General features: G+C 40.6%; 1 protein-coding gene across 2 annotated transcripts in view; it reads left to right on the top strand.

Annotated features, from left to right (window-relative positions):
• nrxn2a (neurexin 2a) overlaps positions 1 to 19,470 on the top strand; it is a 265,411-nt gene that overhangs the window by 163,223 nt on the left and 82,718 nt on the right. Inside the window, exon 1 of one of the 2 annotated variants that reach the window (XM_079486588.1) lies at positions 5,643 to 7,193. The exons of the other annotated variant lie outside the window; for it this stretch is intronic. Coding sequence (XP_079342714.1) covers positions 6,890 to 7,193 — 304 coding nt within the window. The 5' untranslated portion in view covers positions 5,643 to 6,889. Of the gene's footprint in view, positions 1 to 5,642; positions 7,194 to 19,470 lie in introns of those variants that run through there. 2 annotated transcript variants of the gene reach the window in all.

Below are 19,470 nucleotides of genomic sequence, written 5' to 3'. Positions count from 1 at the left end.
AATCACAGTATGCTGAAATGAGTGTTCTTAAAGTACCCGGATGGTCTACTACTGTTTCCGGTGAAAATTCAAAGTCTGAATCCATGGACACGTAACGGCTGATATTACCCATAACTCACCGCAAGAGGTCGTAGTTTTAGGGACCATTCACTGCATTTATAAAATTAAATGGAAGATGCTTCGCTAAATTTGCTAAATACTTTAATGCAACGAAGAGCTGTATTTTGATGTTCGTGACAGTCAAGGATCACAGTGTCATCCAGACGACAACGGCCACTTCCATTTTGCATTAGTATGTCCCAGTGTCTGCATACAGTTTTTCTACGCACTTAAATGGTGATACTTTTCCATAACATACTTACTTGAAGAGCATAGTATATGTAGGCGAACTGGGACGCAGCAAAAGAATAAAAAATACCATATAATATTTAAAAAAATCAATAAAAAATCTGTCTATGTAAAGATTTTGATGAAGCATGTGTGTATTAGTGATGCGCGGGCTTTACCGCTTTTATGAAATGATTTGGCCTGCCCCAGCACACCCTGCACGACTGTATCTATTTTTACAACTCGCCCCGCACCCGCGACCATTAAATAGACATACCAGGCCTTGTAATGTAAATTAATACAGGCTTTTTTCAGCCTACAAGTGCTTGGAAACAGCCATTAGATTACATCGTCCTGTAAACCGACAACAACATGTACGCTTATGAACCATAGAAACCAGTGGCTGGTACTTTACTTTTAAAGAAAGCTGTGAGATGTGTCGTCCTTTTTCTTAGACCCCACGAATATGGCTGACATGCTGGAAGTGCCCATTTTGTGGCTCTCGTGTTTGTATATTTTTTCATACGAGTTGCACTTCACGTAGCCGATACTGCTGCTACTTGTCTCCTGCTGCAACTATTTCTGAGTACCGGTCCCAGTTTTTAGATTTAGCAGTTTGACCTTCTTTTCTTTTAATGATGTATATTCCTGACCTTAATTTCTCCCGAACCTCGTCTTCCATCTTCACGTTTTTATTTCTCAGTTTGTTATGTTGTTATGGTTGGCGGCGGGAGCTGCATGGCTCTTTCGTGACATGAGGCCAAAGGTTTGGGAACATCACGTAGGTTACGTTGCTACGTAGGCCTACGCATTGTAACCTTATCAAAGAAACTAATAAAATATGATAATATATATTCCCAAATATTTAATATAGGCTATAGGGAATTTCATGCAACTTGCATGTTCTTTTTGTTTTTTAAAACCCCCCAACCTGCCCCATAAATAAAAGTGACAAATTCTTTACTCGCCCCAACCCGACCCACAGGTTACCATCCCATCACTAGTTTGTATGTTTTTTACCTAGTATTATGTGTATTACCCAGTATTCTATTCCATTCTATTGGGATTTTGCTATTTACATCAAGAATAAAATGAAATGATTTAGAACTCAGATGTTGCACTGCTTTAAGGTGCCAGGATCCTGATCCTGTTGGTTTAATATTGTTTGCTTTAATATACTCCCAGCAGACATGAGTGGAACTGGTTCAGGCAGAATTTGCTCAGATAAGAGAGAATCCACTAGTAGATGGCACTCACATCATTTCCTGACTTCTTAATACCTTCCCCTTATCTTCTGTAGCCCAGACAAAAGATAAATCAAGACATAATATTGTATGTTTTTTAAAAAAGAAGTCATTTGTAATGTCCGAAACCTCAAAGCCACATTTACCTCAGCCAGATTAAAAGGCAATAGAATCTATTTAACCTGTCAGTCGATCTCCGCGCCGCGGTGTCTTTGGGCGAGTGCTGTTAGGTGCAGCCGAGCATGTATTCACACAGGGCTCCTTCCCTTTCCCTAAAGAGCAATCTGAGGTGCTGTCTCTTTAAGTTGAATTAAATCCAGCAGATATCTCAACCGCGGGCCATTACTCCCAGAGGAGGCAGGCATTATGAGTAATTATACCAAAACTGCCATTATTAATCCGGCCTCGTCTTCCCCGGGGGCTACTGTACAAATATCTTGGGTGGAAAAGCTCAGGATGCAGCAAAGAGCAGACGATGTCTCTTCTTCTGTTGTTTGTCCTCACACGCTCATTAGGCTGTTGGTTTTTCTTAAATCGCACAATGTTAAGGAGAAAAGTAGGTCCTGTTTTCCGATCATCCAAGCAAGACTCGCAGGGGTTGCTATGTTATTTGATTTATTTTTTATTGTATTTTGGGTGTTTTTGCTTTGATACAAACAAAGAATCAAGCTGTGCTAAAGATGTTTTTTAAAGCAACAACATAAACGTTATGGCGCATGCACACTTTTGACCCCGAACTTAACTTCCGGTACACATCTACAAAGAATAGAGTTCCTGTTGATTATTTCTGATAACAAGCAAAAGACAAAACACGTAAATTACATTAGCTAACAAGTTAAAATTATGCCTAGCCAGTATTATTTTGGGTTACCAGTTACTTGGCTAAACTTAAATCCGAGAAAGTTACACCACCCATTCAACAGATTGTTTATTTAATACAATTATTGTACAATAACATATCAATACAAAATTGTAGTAAAGAAAATTTAATATTAATATTATTAGCCACTAGCGAGATGGATAAAGAAACACAGTCCGGAAGTTCACTTCTGCGTGTGCATCCGATAAAACCGTCTATACAGCATTTCGAAGATGTGTCCTTTATTCTGCCAGTGCCTATGGTGAAGTGTCTGCTGACAGCCCAGTGCTCTAATACCGTAAGTGCTTCAGGTTCTGAAGCCAACACAATGGACATGATTGGTGCTTTGCCTCCCTGTGAGCACCTTTATCACACGCTCTCAAACTGTCACAACCCTCAGACTCCACCGGACCTACATGCTGTGCCGACAGAAGATGGCCAACAGCTCAGACTGCCTGGTGGCAGATGGTTAAACTCAGGGATGCCTCGCACCCAGAAGCGCACGTGGCCCAGATAGCATCGTCTCTTATCGTGCTGAGCAACCCCAGGGTTGGCAAATTGATTAATACCGGCCTTTCATCTCCGAGAACCCTCATGAAGATATTATCGCCGTTGAGGAGAATGTTCCCAGTCCACCCTACTGACAGCGAATGGCATCTATGAATTACCGTCTACCTAATTCTGCTTCAACCTTCGTCGTCATCATCAGTCTTTGAGGTTATCTGGGCCCCATTACATAACTAGCGACAATCTTTTCTTCTGAAGCTCCATGTCTTCTCACCTCGACGCCCAAAGCACCGCAAGCTCATAAATATAAAATAGCGACGACCATCATTAATTATCTTTCGACACGGCCGGTTTAGCTGCTTTCTATTTTTGCATCTCAGATCCTTAGGTATGTATGTTTTCGCACATATTCGAAGCATGTCACCTGATCTCAAGGTTATCTACCGTGTATCTCAAGTGCTCGGTCTGCAGAGAAATGAGAATCGATTATAGCAGGATGGGCATTTCTCTCGGCCTGCCCTGGGGCTAAATCTCGTCCAGCGGGCTTTGTGTTCATTTGAGCGGAGTCGACAGTGTGGCTTACTGTGGCCGTTAGTGCCGTCTGATGTCGTGGATTTACAGACTCGGTCGCCGTAACATGGAATTGCCCCCTCCTCTTCTCCATTCTGTTCAATCAACACAGCTCATTGGTGGTGGCCGGCCCCCCTCGCTCGCTCGCTCGCTCTCTGTGTCTGAGTAATGGCTTGCTTCTCTCCTCCTGTCATCATGAAAGGTGGCTCTGGCTCTTTCCTGTTTGGCCTTTTTTCTACGTATGTCTTTTCATGCGGGAAGGCAATCCCAGCTGAGATCTCTATCCCACATGATTTATCTGATGTATAGTGTTCACGTTCAGTCCATCTTGCCCTTTCTCTTTTAGCCTTGAGCCTTTTGATAAAATGATCATCATTTGTAGCGTACAGTCATTTTTTCTGATTTTCTTAAAACAAACTTGTGTTTAAATTTAAATATATGCAAACGTATTGACTATACTGTATAATAAGACCTTGTTAGGGTGTTAGAGTCTGTTTTTATAAATGGCAATGTTGCGCTTAATATTTACTTAGAAACGTGTGTGATTCATTTAATGTGTTTATAATAACATAATTTAGTTTGAATCAACTCGAGATTTTTACCTTACATAAGTCATTTGCACAGATTTGATCATTAAAGCTTGACAAGTGAGCATAATTGGAAAGACCTTCGGATCACAGTTGCAAAAACATCTCTGATTCATGTGTAAGTGAACTATTGAAAAAATGGTTTAAAGCTAGGGTAGGCCGTCGGCAATAACAAACAAGCTTGAAAAGCATCAAAGAGGAAAAGATCCAGCCCTCTGTTCAGAGCGCTTTCAAAAGCCACGCCTCTTATATCAATTACCCTATTGTTTAAGTCATAGATTAGACAACATTACAGCACAAAGCATATAACATTGGAAGTTTGCAACTTATTTATGGCTACTGATGGCATAAAATGTTTTTTAAGCTTGTTGTTTATGCCCCAGAAGGGTGCACAGAGGTATGCAAATAAGTAGGTTGATAGACAGGTCATCCTTGTCAATGCATTTGGACCAGATGGAACAATTTGATGATGATGTTATTTTCCTAAAACAGAAGTTGACAATATTTTGACCATTTTAAGTACCAGTTGATAACAGAATGTGAAGATATGTTAGCCACTGCAATATAGCAATGTTTGTAATGTAAAAAAGGATAAAAGATGTTTGTAAAAATGTTTTGTCTATTATATAGCTTTACTTATTATTATACTTTTTTATATAAATACAGTGGTAAATATCTCTCACTCTCTTTCTGACTCTATCTCTCAATATTACACTACATTGAATTTAAATCATTGGTCAGACCCGACATTTTATTTACTACGTTATTATTTAATTCATTTGAAAAAAGACATAGATTATGAGATTAATCATAAATTAGATTATCAATTTGTTAATTTCGTATTTTGGCCAAAAGCTCTTTGCCTAAGGTGTCAGTTTAGTATTATGACTGAGATAACAGATGCTGGTATCGTTTCCAATCCTCTATTTTGGTATCAAGTCAACCCTAATTACAGTGTTAAATGCTCTATGCACCTTCATTAGAAAACCATAAACAAGTGAAGCGGTTCGAAAAGGGAGAGAGAAAAAAGGAGCCAGGCATTTGTCGTCAAATTTTGTCTCATACTAAATTATTCATCAAGATCGGGAACCAACTCCTGCTATCTTGGTCACAGGGGGGCGGGGGTGGATTGCATCTGGCAACAGCAAGTGTTGTTAGCTCTTCTAGCGTGATTTTCACATCGGCTGAAAATAGACCACCTGTGAAATGTAAAAACTGCCTTTCTGAGGCTCGTATCTCTTTTTCAAAGCCTTTCATTTAGCTTCACAAGCATAAACATGGTCTTCCAAGTTCTTTTCACTGCAGTGCCGTGCTGGTGTGTGTTTAGAGGCTGTGCCGAGCGTGCGCAGGGCTCTGAATTTGTATTCTTGGTTGCGTGTGTGCAACTGATTCTCCATCTTTTGGCTTCTTTCTGTGTCTGCATGTGTGCTTATGCACTACGATCGCCCGCTCCCTCTACACCCCTCCCTTCTCTCTCTCTCGTCCTCAGACAGACACTGCACCGCTCTCTCTCTCCTCTCTCTCTTTCTCTCGCTCCATCTCTGTAGCAGTCTCTGGTTGAGCATCCAGAAGAAGGACTGCGTGTCCTGCTCCTCACGCTTGCGGCAAGCAACGGTTGTTGTTACTGTGGGTTTTTTTTATCCGCTCTGCTCTCGGGTCCCGTCAATACTTGGAGAAAAGCCGTCAGGAGGAGAGGACGCGCTCGAGCCACCGTTCCAAATTGAATTAGCATGCATATCACCACAGCGGCGCATGTAAGGATTTCGGTCGTTCTCACTTCAGCTGTGAGGGGCATTTTGCTGCTAACGTTGTCAGACTAAGCTAATTAGCGAGGGGATGCTTATCGGATCCGGGAAGGAAAAAAACTGAAGAGGAGGATGAAATGCAGCTATAATCGATACAGCGTTCACGTCAGAGAAAAGAATCCGAGAGAGACTGGAATGCTGGTGGAAAACTGATCGTCATCTAACTACTTCAAGAGCGGCTCGCAGAATAGAAGCACGGCGCTGCGTCCGCAGCCATCGCGTCAGGAATCACAGAGGGCTTTATTTATTTATTTGCGGCTTTTTCTCTCTACCATGCTGCAGCAGGCTTCTCACAGCTCTACGTTGTGCTGAAAAGAAACGTGAGCACTTCGCCCTGCATCGCTCCTTCATCAAGCGCGGGTCGGTTTTTCCCCCGCTCGTCCGTTTGTGTTCGCCTCTGTCTCCGTTACAGCTCATCTCTTTTATCAGCATTAGAATAAATCCTTCAGCCACCGGGATGTCTCTTATCTCCATTTGCGCGATAGAGGAGTTGCCCTCCGAGGGAGAGTGGTCTTAATATCGTGTAAGCTCTACCTGAGGCTGGAGAGGAAAGGAGAACAAGAAAGGGAGACGCCTCCTGGCATCTTTTTCACCTGAACCGTTTCTCTTCGTCAATTAAGTCTGATTTTGCCTTCAGAATCATTGATCGCTGTTATCTGAATGCTTTCGGGAGTTGCAACACTTGGGAGTCAACTCGATAATTCAACCGTCAACGCAGACGACTGCCCTTGTTGGTTTGGATTTTTTGTCTTTTTTTAACAATCGCCAAGCATGCAAACCGCCCTGGGAGGAAGTCAGAAGGTTTTTCTTTTCGGATTTTGAAGCCAGACTTGAAAGGGATTTGTTCTTTTTGAGGAATTTATCTTTTCTTCTGGAAGCCTACTGTGAAGCCTCAAGGCTTTGGGTGTTGTTGAACTGCAATCCCCTGTTTTCTACTAAATTATTTATTTGACCCGTGGATAATGATAGACATGGGTACTCCCTTCTGAGATGCACTCTTTCCAACGGGTTGGACAAATGGTGTGCGGAAGGGCCTACGGTGAGCCCTCCTGCCCCAGGCTGGAGGTGGTGCTGTTGGGCTGGGAGCTTGGTGGAATCTCATGGCTGGGCCTTGGCTCGTGGTGGAGACTGGCGTTTTCTTTGGCTCTGTTGACCTCGCTGCCGGACAGAACAGCCAATGCTCGAGTGTCTTCCAGCCTGAGCACCACCCATCACGTCCACCATTTCCATAACAAGCATGGTACTGTACCCATCGCCATCAATAGGATGCCCTTCCTCACAAGAGGAGGCCACGGTAAGTTATCGTCCTGATTCTTCCATACTGCATTTCCTCCTCATCGACCAGGCCACTCACCATGGGTTCCTGGGTCTAGAAAGCTTTGATTTGATTAGGGAGAAAGATTGCGTTGGACAACATGCCGTCGACATTGATATTTTTGGGTATGCATGAAACCATCTTTCATTGGGACGTCATAGAAATGCTTTGATCTCAGTCTTCAGAGATGGGGAGTGATCTTGTGTTCTTTGAGCCTTGCACTGCAGATCTCGAGAAAGAGGGGTTTTGTTGTGGGCTCAATGTGTTGCTTTTCATGTCTAACTCAAGCTATTGAATTGCAACTTCTCGCCAGGCCTCTTTTGTGACTTGTGTCAATCAAATATTGTGTCGAGCATTGACAATCTGTCTTCCAGCTGAGCTCTGGCATATGTTCAGTGGCCGCTGAGCTTGTCATATTTCACTGATAAAGTCGATGAGCTGGCCTGGGCCACAGGCTTTGATTATGAAGTTTCAAGCTGGTTAGCTGTAAAATTTTATGGCTTCTGCACCACCATTATGTTGCAGCAGCTATCAGAGGTGGTGCAGTACTGTCTTTGTTCTAATTTTTGTTGTATATTGTTCCATAGAAGTACAGTTTTTTCTTTATTTTATTTGAGTTCTTTTAAAAAACTCAACTATAAAAATGTGATATCCCAGACATACACAAGGCTGTTTTCACACTGCAGTGTTTTCAGTTTGTCACTTACTTGAACTGTTCTCAAAACCAGCATTGTATAGCCTAATACAGAGCAGCTTAACACATCTTAGTGTTGCCAGTTGTCACATCTGTATGATCTCAAAGCAAATAGTGGAACAGTGTGTGTGCTTGTTCTATTCATTTTGATACTTTCTGACAGACACATAGAATAGACAAAATAATCACACAGCAGCTGTTTACATTGAATACAAGTGCTGGATTTCCAACAAGCTACGGAAAAGATCGAAAACTGAAGTGAAAAAATCTGACCCAGCTTTTTGGAAAAGAAACTGTAAATCATCACATTTTTTGAATCAGGAGATCATTTAAAATATTTTGAATGTTGTGTTTTCCATGTTGGAAATGTGGGTTTAACGGGCCATTGTGCATCATGCATTCATGCATTTTTCCATTGTGGACCACAAGACTTGCTTGTTTTTTCCATGCAATTGTAATGTATAAACATGTGAATTAATATTAGTGTTGTAATTATTATTATTTAATATAAATTCTTATAATTGTTGAATAGCAATTATTATTCTTATAAGTAGTAGTAGTATTTGTATTTAATATATAAATTGTTATTGTTATTAACCACTAACCACCACTAACATACAGTTTATTTTGATGATGTAGTTTATATTTTAAAGCCTTCATCTTTTTAATTATCATTATGTTTCAGTACACTATATAGAGTATTTTATTTATTTACTTAGCTTACATTTTATTTATTTATGTTTTGCTTTTTGAAACATTTATGGCTGCTGGACACTTGCAGGAGAGAAGTGAGCGGGGAACATCGAATAGCCACAATCAATGTGTCACATCCCACACACAATGCAAAGTTATGGTCGCCAAAGCTTTCTATGTGAAGAGTCTGGGAGGACAGTGCTAAATGATCCTTTTAAACAGCGAGGGTTAGAGGGATCAGTCCTTCATCCCCAATGACAAGTAGTCCAGCAGAAGAATGTGATCTCGCACATTAATGGGATCGTCAAGCCAACTGTTAGCAGAATCATGGCCTCCTCTCAGCGTTCCATTACCACTGCAGTTGTCATTGCGATTCCCTACTTCCGACTCGACATTAATCTCACCTGCTCTCCCATCCGTCTCCTGCAAAATATGCAATACATTCGCCGTGTCCTTATCTCGCGGAAGCAGGGCTCGCAATTCTGACGGAGCCGAGGTGGAGCAGACACGTCGTGAATTACATCACGGCCCTTGTAGGCATCTCCACAGTCATTACTGGAGTTTCACAACTGAATGCAGCGCTGTCAGGACGTCCAGCCCTGCTGCAATAAAGCTCAGCTTGCATAGGAAATTGACAGATCAATCTGACGACTACCTGACTCAGCAGCGGCTCTGAATTCTGCTCGTGATTCGGGTCATCTCCTGTGCACCTTTCGTCGGGGAATCGTGCATTTAGAATTGTATTCCTGCAGCAAATATGTGCATATTTAACAGATTGCATTCCCACACAGTTCTGCTTTCCGAATAGCGCAAGCTCTAAACCTTCACCCCCACTGACCAATAATCATATCCTGCCACATTCCGTCACTCCACACAGTCCCTGCTAGGTGAAGATAATTGATTTAATTGATATGTAGATTAGTTGGATAAGTCAATCAGGTCCACAAGGATCCGAGCGGGAGGATAAGATCACGGTGATATGGAGGGCAGAAAAGAGCTGTCACGCCACACGCAGCCTTGCCTTCGTCTAACGGAAGTGACATTTGCACCAGACGCTGCTCATCATGTGTGCAGCTCATACCATCTGAAGAGCCCTTGGCATAGCACTTATCTGCTTGAAGCTCTGGACACCAGCACTCGAACGCCTTTTGTGTTTATATCGTGGGGCCATCGCAGTTCCTGTTTATTTGCGTTTTTTACGTGTATTTTTATGTTTTAAAATGCTTTTAATCGTACTGCCACTTTGACCCGTGTCATACGGTTGTGCACATGTCAGAAGTGTACAAAAAGCATGGATTACTCATGCCTTCTGGATTTATATTCCGAATGCTGCTGCTTGCTTTTCATCTGACCCGTGCTTGGCCTCAAGATCACACCAACCCGACAGCAGCTTTATTCCATTAAGATTCTTGACTTCTTTCTCCCTTGACCTTTAAAGGGAGATTTCATCTAGAAATGAAAATTCTGTCAGTTACTCGCCCTCATATGTTTTTTGGTATTGGGAGATTTTATGAAGAATCCTCGTGCGGCCATGACAGTTCATAGTGGCCGCGTCTGTTAAGCTTTAAATGCAGCTTAATGGAGTTGAAATTTAGTTAAATTCAATGACTCGGTGATTTGATCAAAGCGGTTCTCGACTACCAAGCCACTGAAGGGGAAAATGATGAGAGAATGACTTAAATCGCAATGTTTTTGTTTGATTTGGAATGCAGCGCACAAGTCGCATGTACTAGTTGGTGTTTATGTAATTTTATAACACTTAAAGGGGTAGTTCACCCAAAAAGGAAAATTCTGTCATTATCTTTCATTATATGTCATTATATGCCATCTAGTCATTTCAGACCTGTGTGGCTTTCTATCTTCTGCAGAACACAAAAGATAATTTGTAACAGAAAACCGTTGGTCTTGTGTCCATACAAAAGAAGTCTATGGGGACCACTGGATTTATTTCGCAATATATTCTTTTGTGTTTTGAAGTCATACAGGTTTGAAATGACAAGAGGGTGAGTAAATGATGACGGAATCTTTATTTATAGGTGAACTATACCTTTAACGTTCGCGGTCACAGCATAAAAGCCCGAATGATGATGAAAATTTTCATTCGTATTTTTTTTGCACGGATTAAAGAAGCTAATACGTGTTTAAAACAACACAAGGATGTTGAAATAATAACTGACAGTTTAAATTTTTGGCCAAAACATTCGCTTTACATCTCTCGGCGTCACCCCTGACAACTGATCTGTGAATCCGGCGGCCTGACAAATTTCCAGCGTTTTATTTGAGCACGTGCCCACAGCAGAAATCTAATATCGCATCCACTCCTCCTCTCTTCATCTTGTTTTTGTCATCATCTCATTGAAATGCCGCTGGCCCCTCCTTCCCTCTTTAATACCCAGAGCTCCACGGGCTGACGGAGGCGTGATGTTTGACAAGCAGCAGCTTCTGTTTGTTCACTCATGCATGCTGATGCAGGGTTTCCCGGCTACCGCAGTACGCGGCCGCCTCTCCGTTGGTTCTGTGATCAAAGGCTCATTTTTTTTGTTGTGGCTCAAGGGCGCACCTTGATCTGCGCAAGGGCATCTCTTAATGCACGGCCACTGGAGAGAGCCATGATGGATGCGGCCCAATATCGGTCTAAGGAGCTATCCTTTGTGGATCACTGGTGTGTACACTATAGATTGGACCCCATCAAGACCACTTTGCTTCAGTGAGAGACATGATCCATTACGGTCTCCAGGTCGAGCTCTAAATGCCTGCACAAAATAGCGAATAATTGATCATTGGCTGAAAAAACTGTGATTTTGGAACAATCCATTGTTTGCTCTCAATAGCCTGAATGTGGAGAACTAACAAGGGAGTATTTAACTGTGACCTTTTATACGGCCGGTGTTATTGAAAACAAGAGTTCTTCACAATTTTCCCCATCTCAAATGAAGCGACTAGCTGTAGAGGCATCACTTTAAGTACATGTGTCATTTCAGCTCCGCTCCTGAGAATAGACCACTGACTACAGTCCAATCAATGTGATTGGCAGAGTTGTTAGACAATAAACTAGAGGCCTGTTGGTTGGATAGAGCTAACCTCACACTGCCGAGGTCTCTGCTGACCGGCTTATGATGCTGTAAACAAGTGCTCATGAAAACTGTTGACTTAAAAATATGAACAAATTTGCTGGTTTTGACAAAAACACAATGTCATTTGGGAAAGTCAAAGGTATCAGTGTTTTGGTTCTGATTCGATACTATAATATAAGTATAAGTAGTGATTGGTTATGGGCATGTGTGCGAAGAGCGCTTTGTGGTAACGTGGCTGAACACGTTTAAATTTATGTGAGCAATGCAGAGGTGGACAGTACTCAAGTATTTTTGCTCTTTCAAGTTTCTATTTATGAGTGTTTTTACTTTGGGAAAATGTTACTTCACTACATTATAAAGCCTACATCATACTTTTTACTCCACTATATTATTATTTTTTTACAGCTTATATACTTATTGTTTACCCAAAAATGTTTTTTTTTTATTTACTACTTTGAAGATATTTCAAAGAATGTTAGTAACCGAAACGTGGTACCCATTGGACGTGGTCTTCAAAATGTCTTCTTTCGTATTCTGCAGAAGAAAGTTTTGCAAAGCAGAATACATATTTGAAATGACATGAGGGTTTGTAAATTATGACAGAATTAAAATTGTACATACATTTTTTTTAAAAAGAACATTAAAAATCTAGTGCTTTCTTTTACTCAAGTAAATGTTTCGAGGAAAAATAATTGAGTATTGGTAAAAAATGAAAGGTAAAAAATACATTTATTTTTTAAATGTATTCTGATACATATACACATAATAGTGTGATGAAGATATTTTTTGTCAAGTAAAAACACTGGACATTTATGATGGCACTTAAAAAAAACACTGGACACTTAACATTTTTACCTTATAGTAAAATAACTTTAGTATTGTCCACCTCGGGAGCAAGTCATTATGGTAAAGTGATCAGAAACAGAAGGGCCAAAATTTGTCAAATTTATGACACTATAGCTCAGTGGTTAGAAAATGGTGCTAGCAATGATCTAGATGACCAGAATCCTGAAAGTTATAGTTATTAGCCACTACAATATGGATATTGTAACATCTTTCAACAGTGCCCACATCTTTCTAAAAGTCTAAACAATAGGGTTAAGTGAAATAAGATAAGATTAATAATAGACTCAATAAGAGTCGGACCAAAAAAGTGTGTGTTTTACCAAATGTGACATTGTGGAGAAATAGCACGGTCTGGATCTCACCCAAGACCTCGCTCAAAGGGAGACAGGCATGCTGTGAGCTCTGAGGGGTGAAATCAGTCTCTGGGTGTCTGGATTCCTCACACCTGCAGTAAAACCAGCTCAACCATGCCAGAAACCATCCCAGGGATGCTGCTAAAAAGGCCCCTTTGACTTTGCTATACGACCACGTTTACGCCCAGCTAAACCCAAACCATCTGAGCATTAAACCAGACTAAAGAGCTTTGATATTGGATCGCAAAAAAATCTACTTTCTACATCTACAGATGTGATGCTGCTTATAAGTAGTGTTGGCCGAACTGTGTTACTGTACTTAGGCTTTAAAGTACTGGGATTATGTGTTATCCTCCATTAATCTGGAGTTATTGATGCGCTTGGTGTTATTGACACAGTCACTATGTCACTCGGGCAGTCAAATGTTTAAAAGGTCATACTGTCAGTTTCTGACTGATCAACAAAGAATAACATTTATGTCCTCAGAACGGTGTAATTATAGATATATCCAGCCTAAATGTATAATCGTTCTTGTGCTTTTTACACAAGGTATTTATCCGTGTTGTTAACTTGGCAAGCTGTTTAATGCGAATCCAGGAGAAATTAAAAATGTAATAGTTTTATGAAACCTAATTGGGCTTGATGAGTTCTGATAGCTTTGTGTTGTGAAGTATATTGGCCCACGAAGACACAACAAAGTGGAAATTTGGCTAATCCAACTTTAACAAATGAAATTCCCACATTCCTACTTGCGCTTCGACATCTCCGCATGACACAAATCAAGAGTCTCATAATTGCTAATGAAGTTCTTTACGCAACCGTGTGTTACTTCTTTAATGACATGCCATCGTCATATCTCAGACGTGCCACAACATTCAAAATAATGCACTAAGCATCAAGAAGCAGTGGGTTACAGTTCATTTTATAACAGCTGATGGCGTTGTGGCACGACGCGAAGCACATAAAAGTTTATGCTTTTATTTAACGGTTATTCCATATGCGTAGCAAGTGTTCATAAAATAAAGTAAATCAAATATTATTTTGGCTATGTAATGCTGTCAGCTGTTATAAATCGTGGTATGTTATAATGGCTTAACAATGCTCAGCCAAGAACCAAGACCAGAACTGACCGTTTTATAATATTCTTTTTCCATGTCTATGAAATCTTTGAAAGTATTAACTATTGGGTGAAATTCGTGATATTTGAAGACAGCTCTGAAAGAGTACGCATTTAATGCCTAATTTATTTCAGCGTGACCTGTGAAATTATATCAAAGTGCCTAATTAAAAATGTTCTCAAAGCTCCGGAAATAACAACAGCACGCTTGTTAGTTCTTCATGCTGTCTGAGTGCTGACAGCCAATCACCTCTGTGAAGTCCGTCTAAGAATAGGCCGTTATTTGCAGAGGGTGTTGAACACCAGCAACAACAGCGGTGAGAAGTGCGCGAGGAGCCCCCTAGTCTCCAGGTCTGAAATGCGCAAGCCCGAGATCCTCCCACTCACGTCTCCCCTGACAGAGGCGAGAGAACCCGACTGCTGCTTTCACAAACAACACAGTCTGGCCTGAGAAAATGGAATGGCAGCCCATGCAGCATTCCGCTTTAAGATCTGGATTATTTTGATTTTGTTTCTGTCAGATGTCTGAAGTGGGGCTGCGGCACGACGCTCCTTAACTAACCGGAGACTTCAGAGGCAAAGGGGAAAAAACAAAGCAAACACGTATATTTCGGTCATGTTTACAAAAGTTTTGCGCAACGTTCGGTGGGATGGGGGATTGGGATTTTGCAGGAAGCGGTTACAGCTCATTTTGCTATTTAGAGAGATAATAAAATTATTCTTGGCAATATCTCTGAGGATTACACAATTTCACAGATAGACGAGCTCACAGCAAGCACACACAGAGATAATAATATTGGCGGCAGACATGTGATTCATGCCCTCGCATGAGGGAAATCGCAGCATTCTGCTCACACTGTGGTTTTGCCGTGAAAAAGAGGATTATTGCAACTTGGAATTTTTCTGTCTTCTACTAGGCCGCAACTCTTCACCGCAGCCAAAGTCCTAATCAGGTCCTCTGCATAGTGTATGTGGACACTGTGTTAGGAAAGATGCTGTGCAACAATGCGTTCGATGGGGTCTGAAGCTAAATAACAAATCCAATCGAATATTAAAAGCTGATGCTAATGTGACACTCTCAAAAAAGATGTGTGCATTATTAACACACTGTTTATGTTACAACACATCATGTGTCATTTTAACACATATAATAAACAAAAGGGACAGCGCAAGGTGAGGAAAAAGGAACACTAAATGTGTTGTCCCAGAAGTAACACAGATGTGTTCAGTTAATGACAACACAGTTTGTGTGTTGTCCTTAAAGGGACAGTTCACCCAAAAATAACAAATCTGTCATCATTTACTCCACTTTGTTCCGATTAACACAGAGAAGGATATTTGGAAGAATGATTGTAACCAAACAGATCTTGGCCACCATTGACCATCATGTTAGGAAAAATATTTTGTACATTACTTTGTGCTGTTGAACACAGAAGAAGATATTTTGGAGAATGTAGGAAAGCAGCTCAGGGGCACTTTTGACTACCGTTGTAAATGTTCCTACTGTTATTAGAAAGAGTCTGTTATATTACTTAATTGAGGTATATTTATTTGTTTATTTTGTGTCAAAGCAGTCTTATCCAGGTCCAAAAATATTATACAATACACCGGAATAATGTATAAAACTATAGATCAATCTATAAATTATTATGCTCAAGTGATCAAGGGGATCACTTTTTTCATAGTGTGAAATACTGGCCTAGTTTATGCAATGTTGAAAAAAATGTTGCTATCTTAAGATGTTTTGAATGTAAAACCTTTGCCAGGCTGGTTTATGAATTAAAAGAATTACAGCAAATATGAGTTATGCGTTAATATTGCGCATTCGTAAATTGTATCTTAGCTTAAATCGCATAGTAACATATTGCCCAATTTACCCTTGGACAGTTGACTCATAACATGGGGTGTGTTGTGTCACAGGACCATTCATTGTCGAGGTCATATTTCTGTGCTCTATAAATGCATTTAATTTCACATAACAAGCATCCAGAAATGCTGTTTGACATACTATCGTTATCTTTTAAATGAAAGTTAGTTTTAAAGTAAATCTGACACTTTCAGTGGTTTCGTGTGGACACCGGGGAGCGGAGGCGAATACACAAAGGAAGTGACATAGTGACCTAACTGTCTTTGACGGCTGCTCTGATTTACAGTACAGCTACTTTTAGGCTTTGAAGTGCTTCCTGTGCATCTCAGCACATTGATTTAAAGCTCATTGTTGCTGTGCTGCACTTTACAGCTTCTAGATTGTCCAGGGCTGGATTTCTGTTACTCTCATTATTCTTTCATTCCCCCTTCATCTCAAATACTCGGCGCTTAATCTTACTGCTCACTCATTATTTTCATTCTCTTGGTTCTTTGATCTCTTTCAGACAGTTATGCTGGTGTTCCAAACTCCTCATTTTAATCAGTGTTAGAGATATTGGCCTGCATTCACTCAAGAGTGCTTTATACGTGCATTGCAGGATCAGAAATGAAAAAGGCTTCAAAATAAAAAAATAACACAATAATGTCAAAATCTTTCAAATTTGGGGGAAATGATACACAGTATGGACCATTATATACCATATATGTATATATGCAATATTTATAATATGCAACACATCTCAAATGTCGATATTATTGTTTGTTGTATTGAAATACAGTATTAAATCAAATTTATTATATTGTATAATATATACATACTGATGATAGATGTTAATATAATAAATTACAAAATTGACATTTGACATGGCCACTGTGCTTTAAAATCATTTTCTTGAATTGAATCAGCTGCTTTGTTCCATTACATAAATGGAAAGTTTTTCTAGAGGACATTTAAAGATCATTCCACGAGGTCAGGAAATGCACTGGCGGCGGCTCTCTAATGCAAAGCGCCGGCATTGGCATTCAGCAGGCCGCATCGTATTTTTCTCTTTTCTCTCCAGCTCCTTCGGATGGGACCTGCTCTTTGCGGGAGCGCACTCGAACTCTCTCAGAAATCATCAGTGACAGCGACGTAATCAGATCAGCCGTGCCTTGAGCCGTGATTGCAGAAGACACTTGAGCCGGTGCAATCAGCACAGAGCTTCACGGGGAACGCCTTCACTTTTCTAGGCTCCTCCAGACTGCCTTTAGCCCGTGCGTTTGTGTGAGTGTGTAGTTTCCATCGCCCACATTTGACTCTCACCTCTTGCGTGTAGGTGCAAACAGCGCCGTTAAGATGGTGTTTTCGCAGCATCGCTCGACCTTCGTGAAGATCCCGATAATCGGCAGGTGCCTGGAGAGGAGGTTTTTTTATGGAGCCGAGTGGAGTTTGATGACGATTGTGTTGAATGCTTTGGTGAATGCGGGCAATCAGAAACCGCCATTTGGACGCATTGGTTCATAAGCACCGTGCCCGCCGCGGTCCCGTACGAGGGTGCTCTCTCTATTGGACGGTGTTTATCGCAATCCCCTAATTACCTACATCGTGCTGAAAAAGGCCAGCGTGAGCCACTTTGTGTTGGTCCAATTAATTACATGCTTTAATTTCAGTAGTGAATATACAACAGTACTGTCAAAGCCGAGGAGCAATTACTAGCGTGCTGTCGCACGAGGCAAATGGCTTAATTAGACGCTCGTAACGACCCTCATACTGCCCATTGTTTCTTATCAAGCCATGCTGGTAAACCTGTCCGTTAGCCTGCTGCGTAAACAATTGTAAACCGAAGATGTTTTCTGTACTTGACTTTTTCTGTGGTAATGTTGGCCTGCTACTCATGTTTTTGGTACGGTACGCGGTGAGAGAGGGGACAATCTGTGACACAAATGGCAGAGATATGTGAAGACGACATGTGAGACAGCCAACGGGACCATCTTAGCTTATCAAGCAATGGGTGTGCATTTGAGCCTGAATAAAAATAAAATGTAAGGTGCAGCCAGCAATAATGTATAGGACATATATTGGGTGTAAATGGGACACTGATGATTTGTTAGCAGTCTTTTGCTTTCTAAATGTGATCCAATAGACTTCTGTCCCCTATCAGATATTTTCACTGTATGTCAAATAATATACAATTAAATGTAATGGTATGTTTATATGCAAATATTTAATGCTTGCATTTGAACTTAATATACATGGATACATACCAGGGGTGTCTCTCTCTCCCCGCCTCCTTGCACTCTATTTTTGAGTGGGATTCAAAATAATTGATATTGTGATTCAAAAGAAATATTCTATTTGCTTATTTGGTTTATTACTACAACATACATCATGATAATATCATCATCGCAAATTAGTTTGGCCTCGATAACCGTGTAATGAAAATCTGATATTGAGCTCTAATACAAATTATTCGTAGACTATATACGTTTATGTATATACACAGTTTACACACACACAAATAAATATATATATATATATATATATATATATATATTACTGTAAATGCATACGTACATAGATACAGTATATAAATACTGTATATGTGTGTGTTTGGGGGATGGGTTTTAGACATAACACTTCCTAAAGGCTTGTGTTTTTTTTCTGTGATGGTTAGGTTAAGTTGTGAATTTAAGAGAAAAGATTAAAAAATGTATTAGCTTAGTATAAAAATCTTTACACATATGAAAAATCCCAGCAATTCACATGCCAGCGTGTGTGTTTGTGTGGGTGGGTGTGAGTTTACCACTCAACATGGAATGACTTACTTAGTGAGATCTATTGACAATCATCAACACAAAGCACTCCGCAAGGACAAAAGAAAGACGATCCAAACATATTGCTAAATTTGAATGTTCAAGGAGGTTGAAGGTTGTGGGAGGATTTCACAGAGAATAAATTGCGCTGTATATTTGCGCACACTGGGTTGCTTTCGTGCCCGACCCACTAAAGGAATTATGCGAATCGTCTAACGGCGCAAACACGCCCCCAAAATTAGTGCTGAACGCCATTTGCACGGTGCCGATTTCTCCTCTCGCTTGCCACTTCTGAGCGCAGGGGTGTGGAGGATGCAGCAGACTGTGATCTGACGTGCTTCACTGCCGCTGTACAACATCACTCCATCACTGCAGTCCAGGCACCTGAACTGGTCCTTTAAATGTTGTACGTGTGCTCTGCTGCACTGCGTGTCCTGTGGCCATTTGATCAGAATTTGATGAATTGCTGCTGCCGTGATCGCTGGAAATTGAAAATGAACATCTCCGTTAAATTAAACTGATGTATTAGCGCAAAATGAATTGCATCAGACAAATATAAAGGAGGAATACAGTGAGTTCATATAAACGCTTATGCCATTCTGCTATTTTAGCATACTAAGCGGCTGGTTAAGATAGACTGTGGGTGGCTTGAGAATAATATAATGAAAATAATAATGGGTAAGAGCTCTTTTGCCAGCAATCACACCTGCTGTGAATTTCTTTATAGTAGGTTACTTTCTAACACTATCTTGGCACTATAATTGAATAATTTTGCTCAAATTAGCCTTTTTTGTGGACCCAAGACAGCTCATTTTTTATC

The sequence above is a fragment of the Barbatula barbatula genome, assembly GCF_947034865.1.
Source record: "Barbatula barbatula genome assembly, chromosome: 22".
In the NCBI taxonomy this organism is placed as follows: Eukaryota; Metazoa; Chordata; class Actinopteri; order Cypriniformes; family Nemacheilidae; genus Barbatula; species Barbatula barbatula.
Note: the sequence above shows the minus strand (reverse complement) of the source record. Positions and strands in the feature narration are given on the sequence as shown.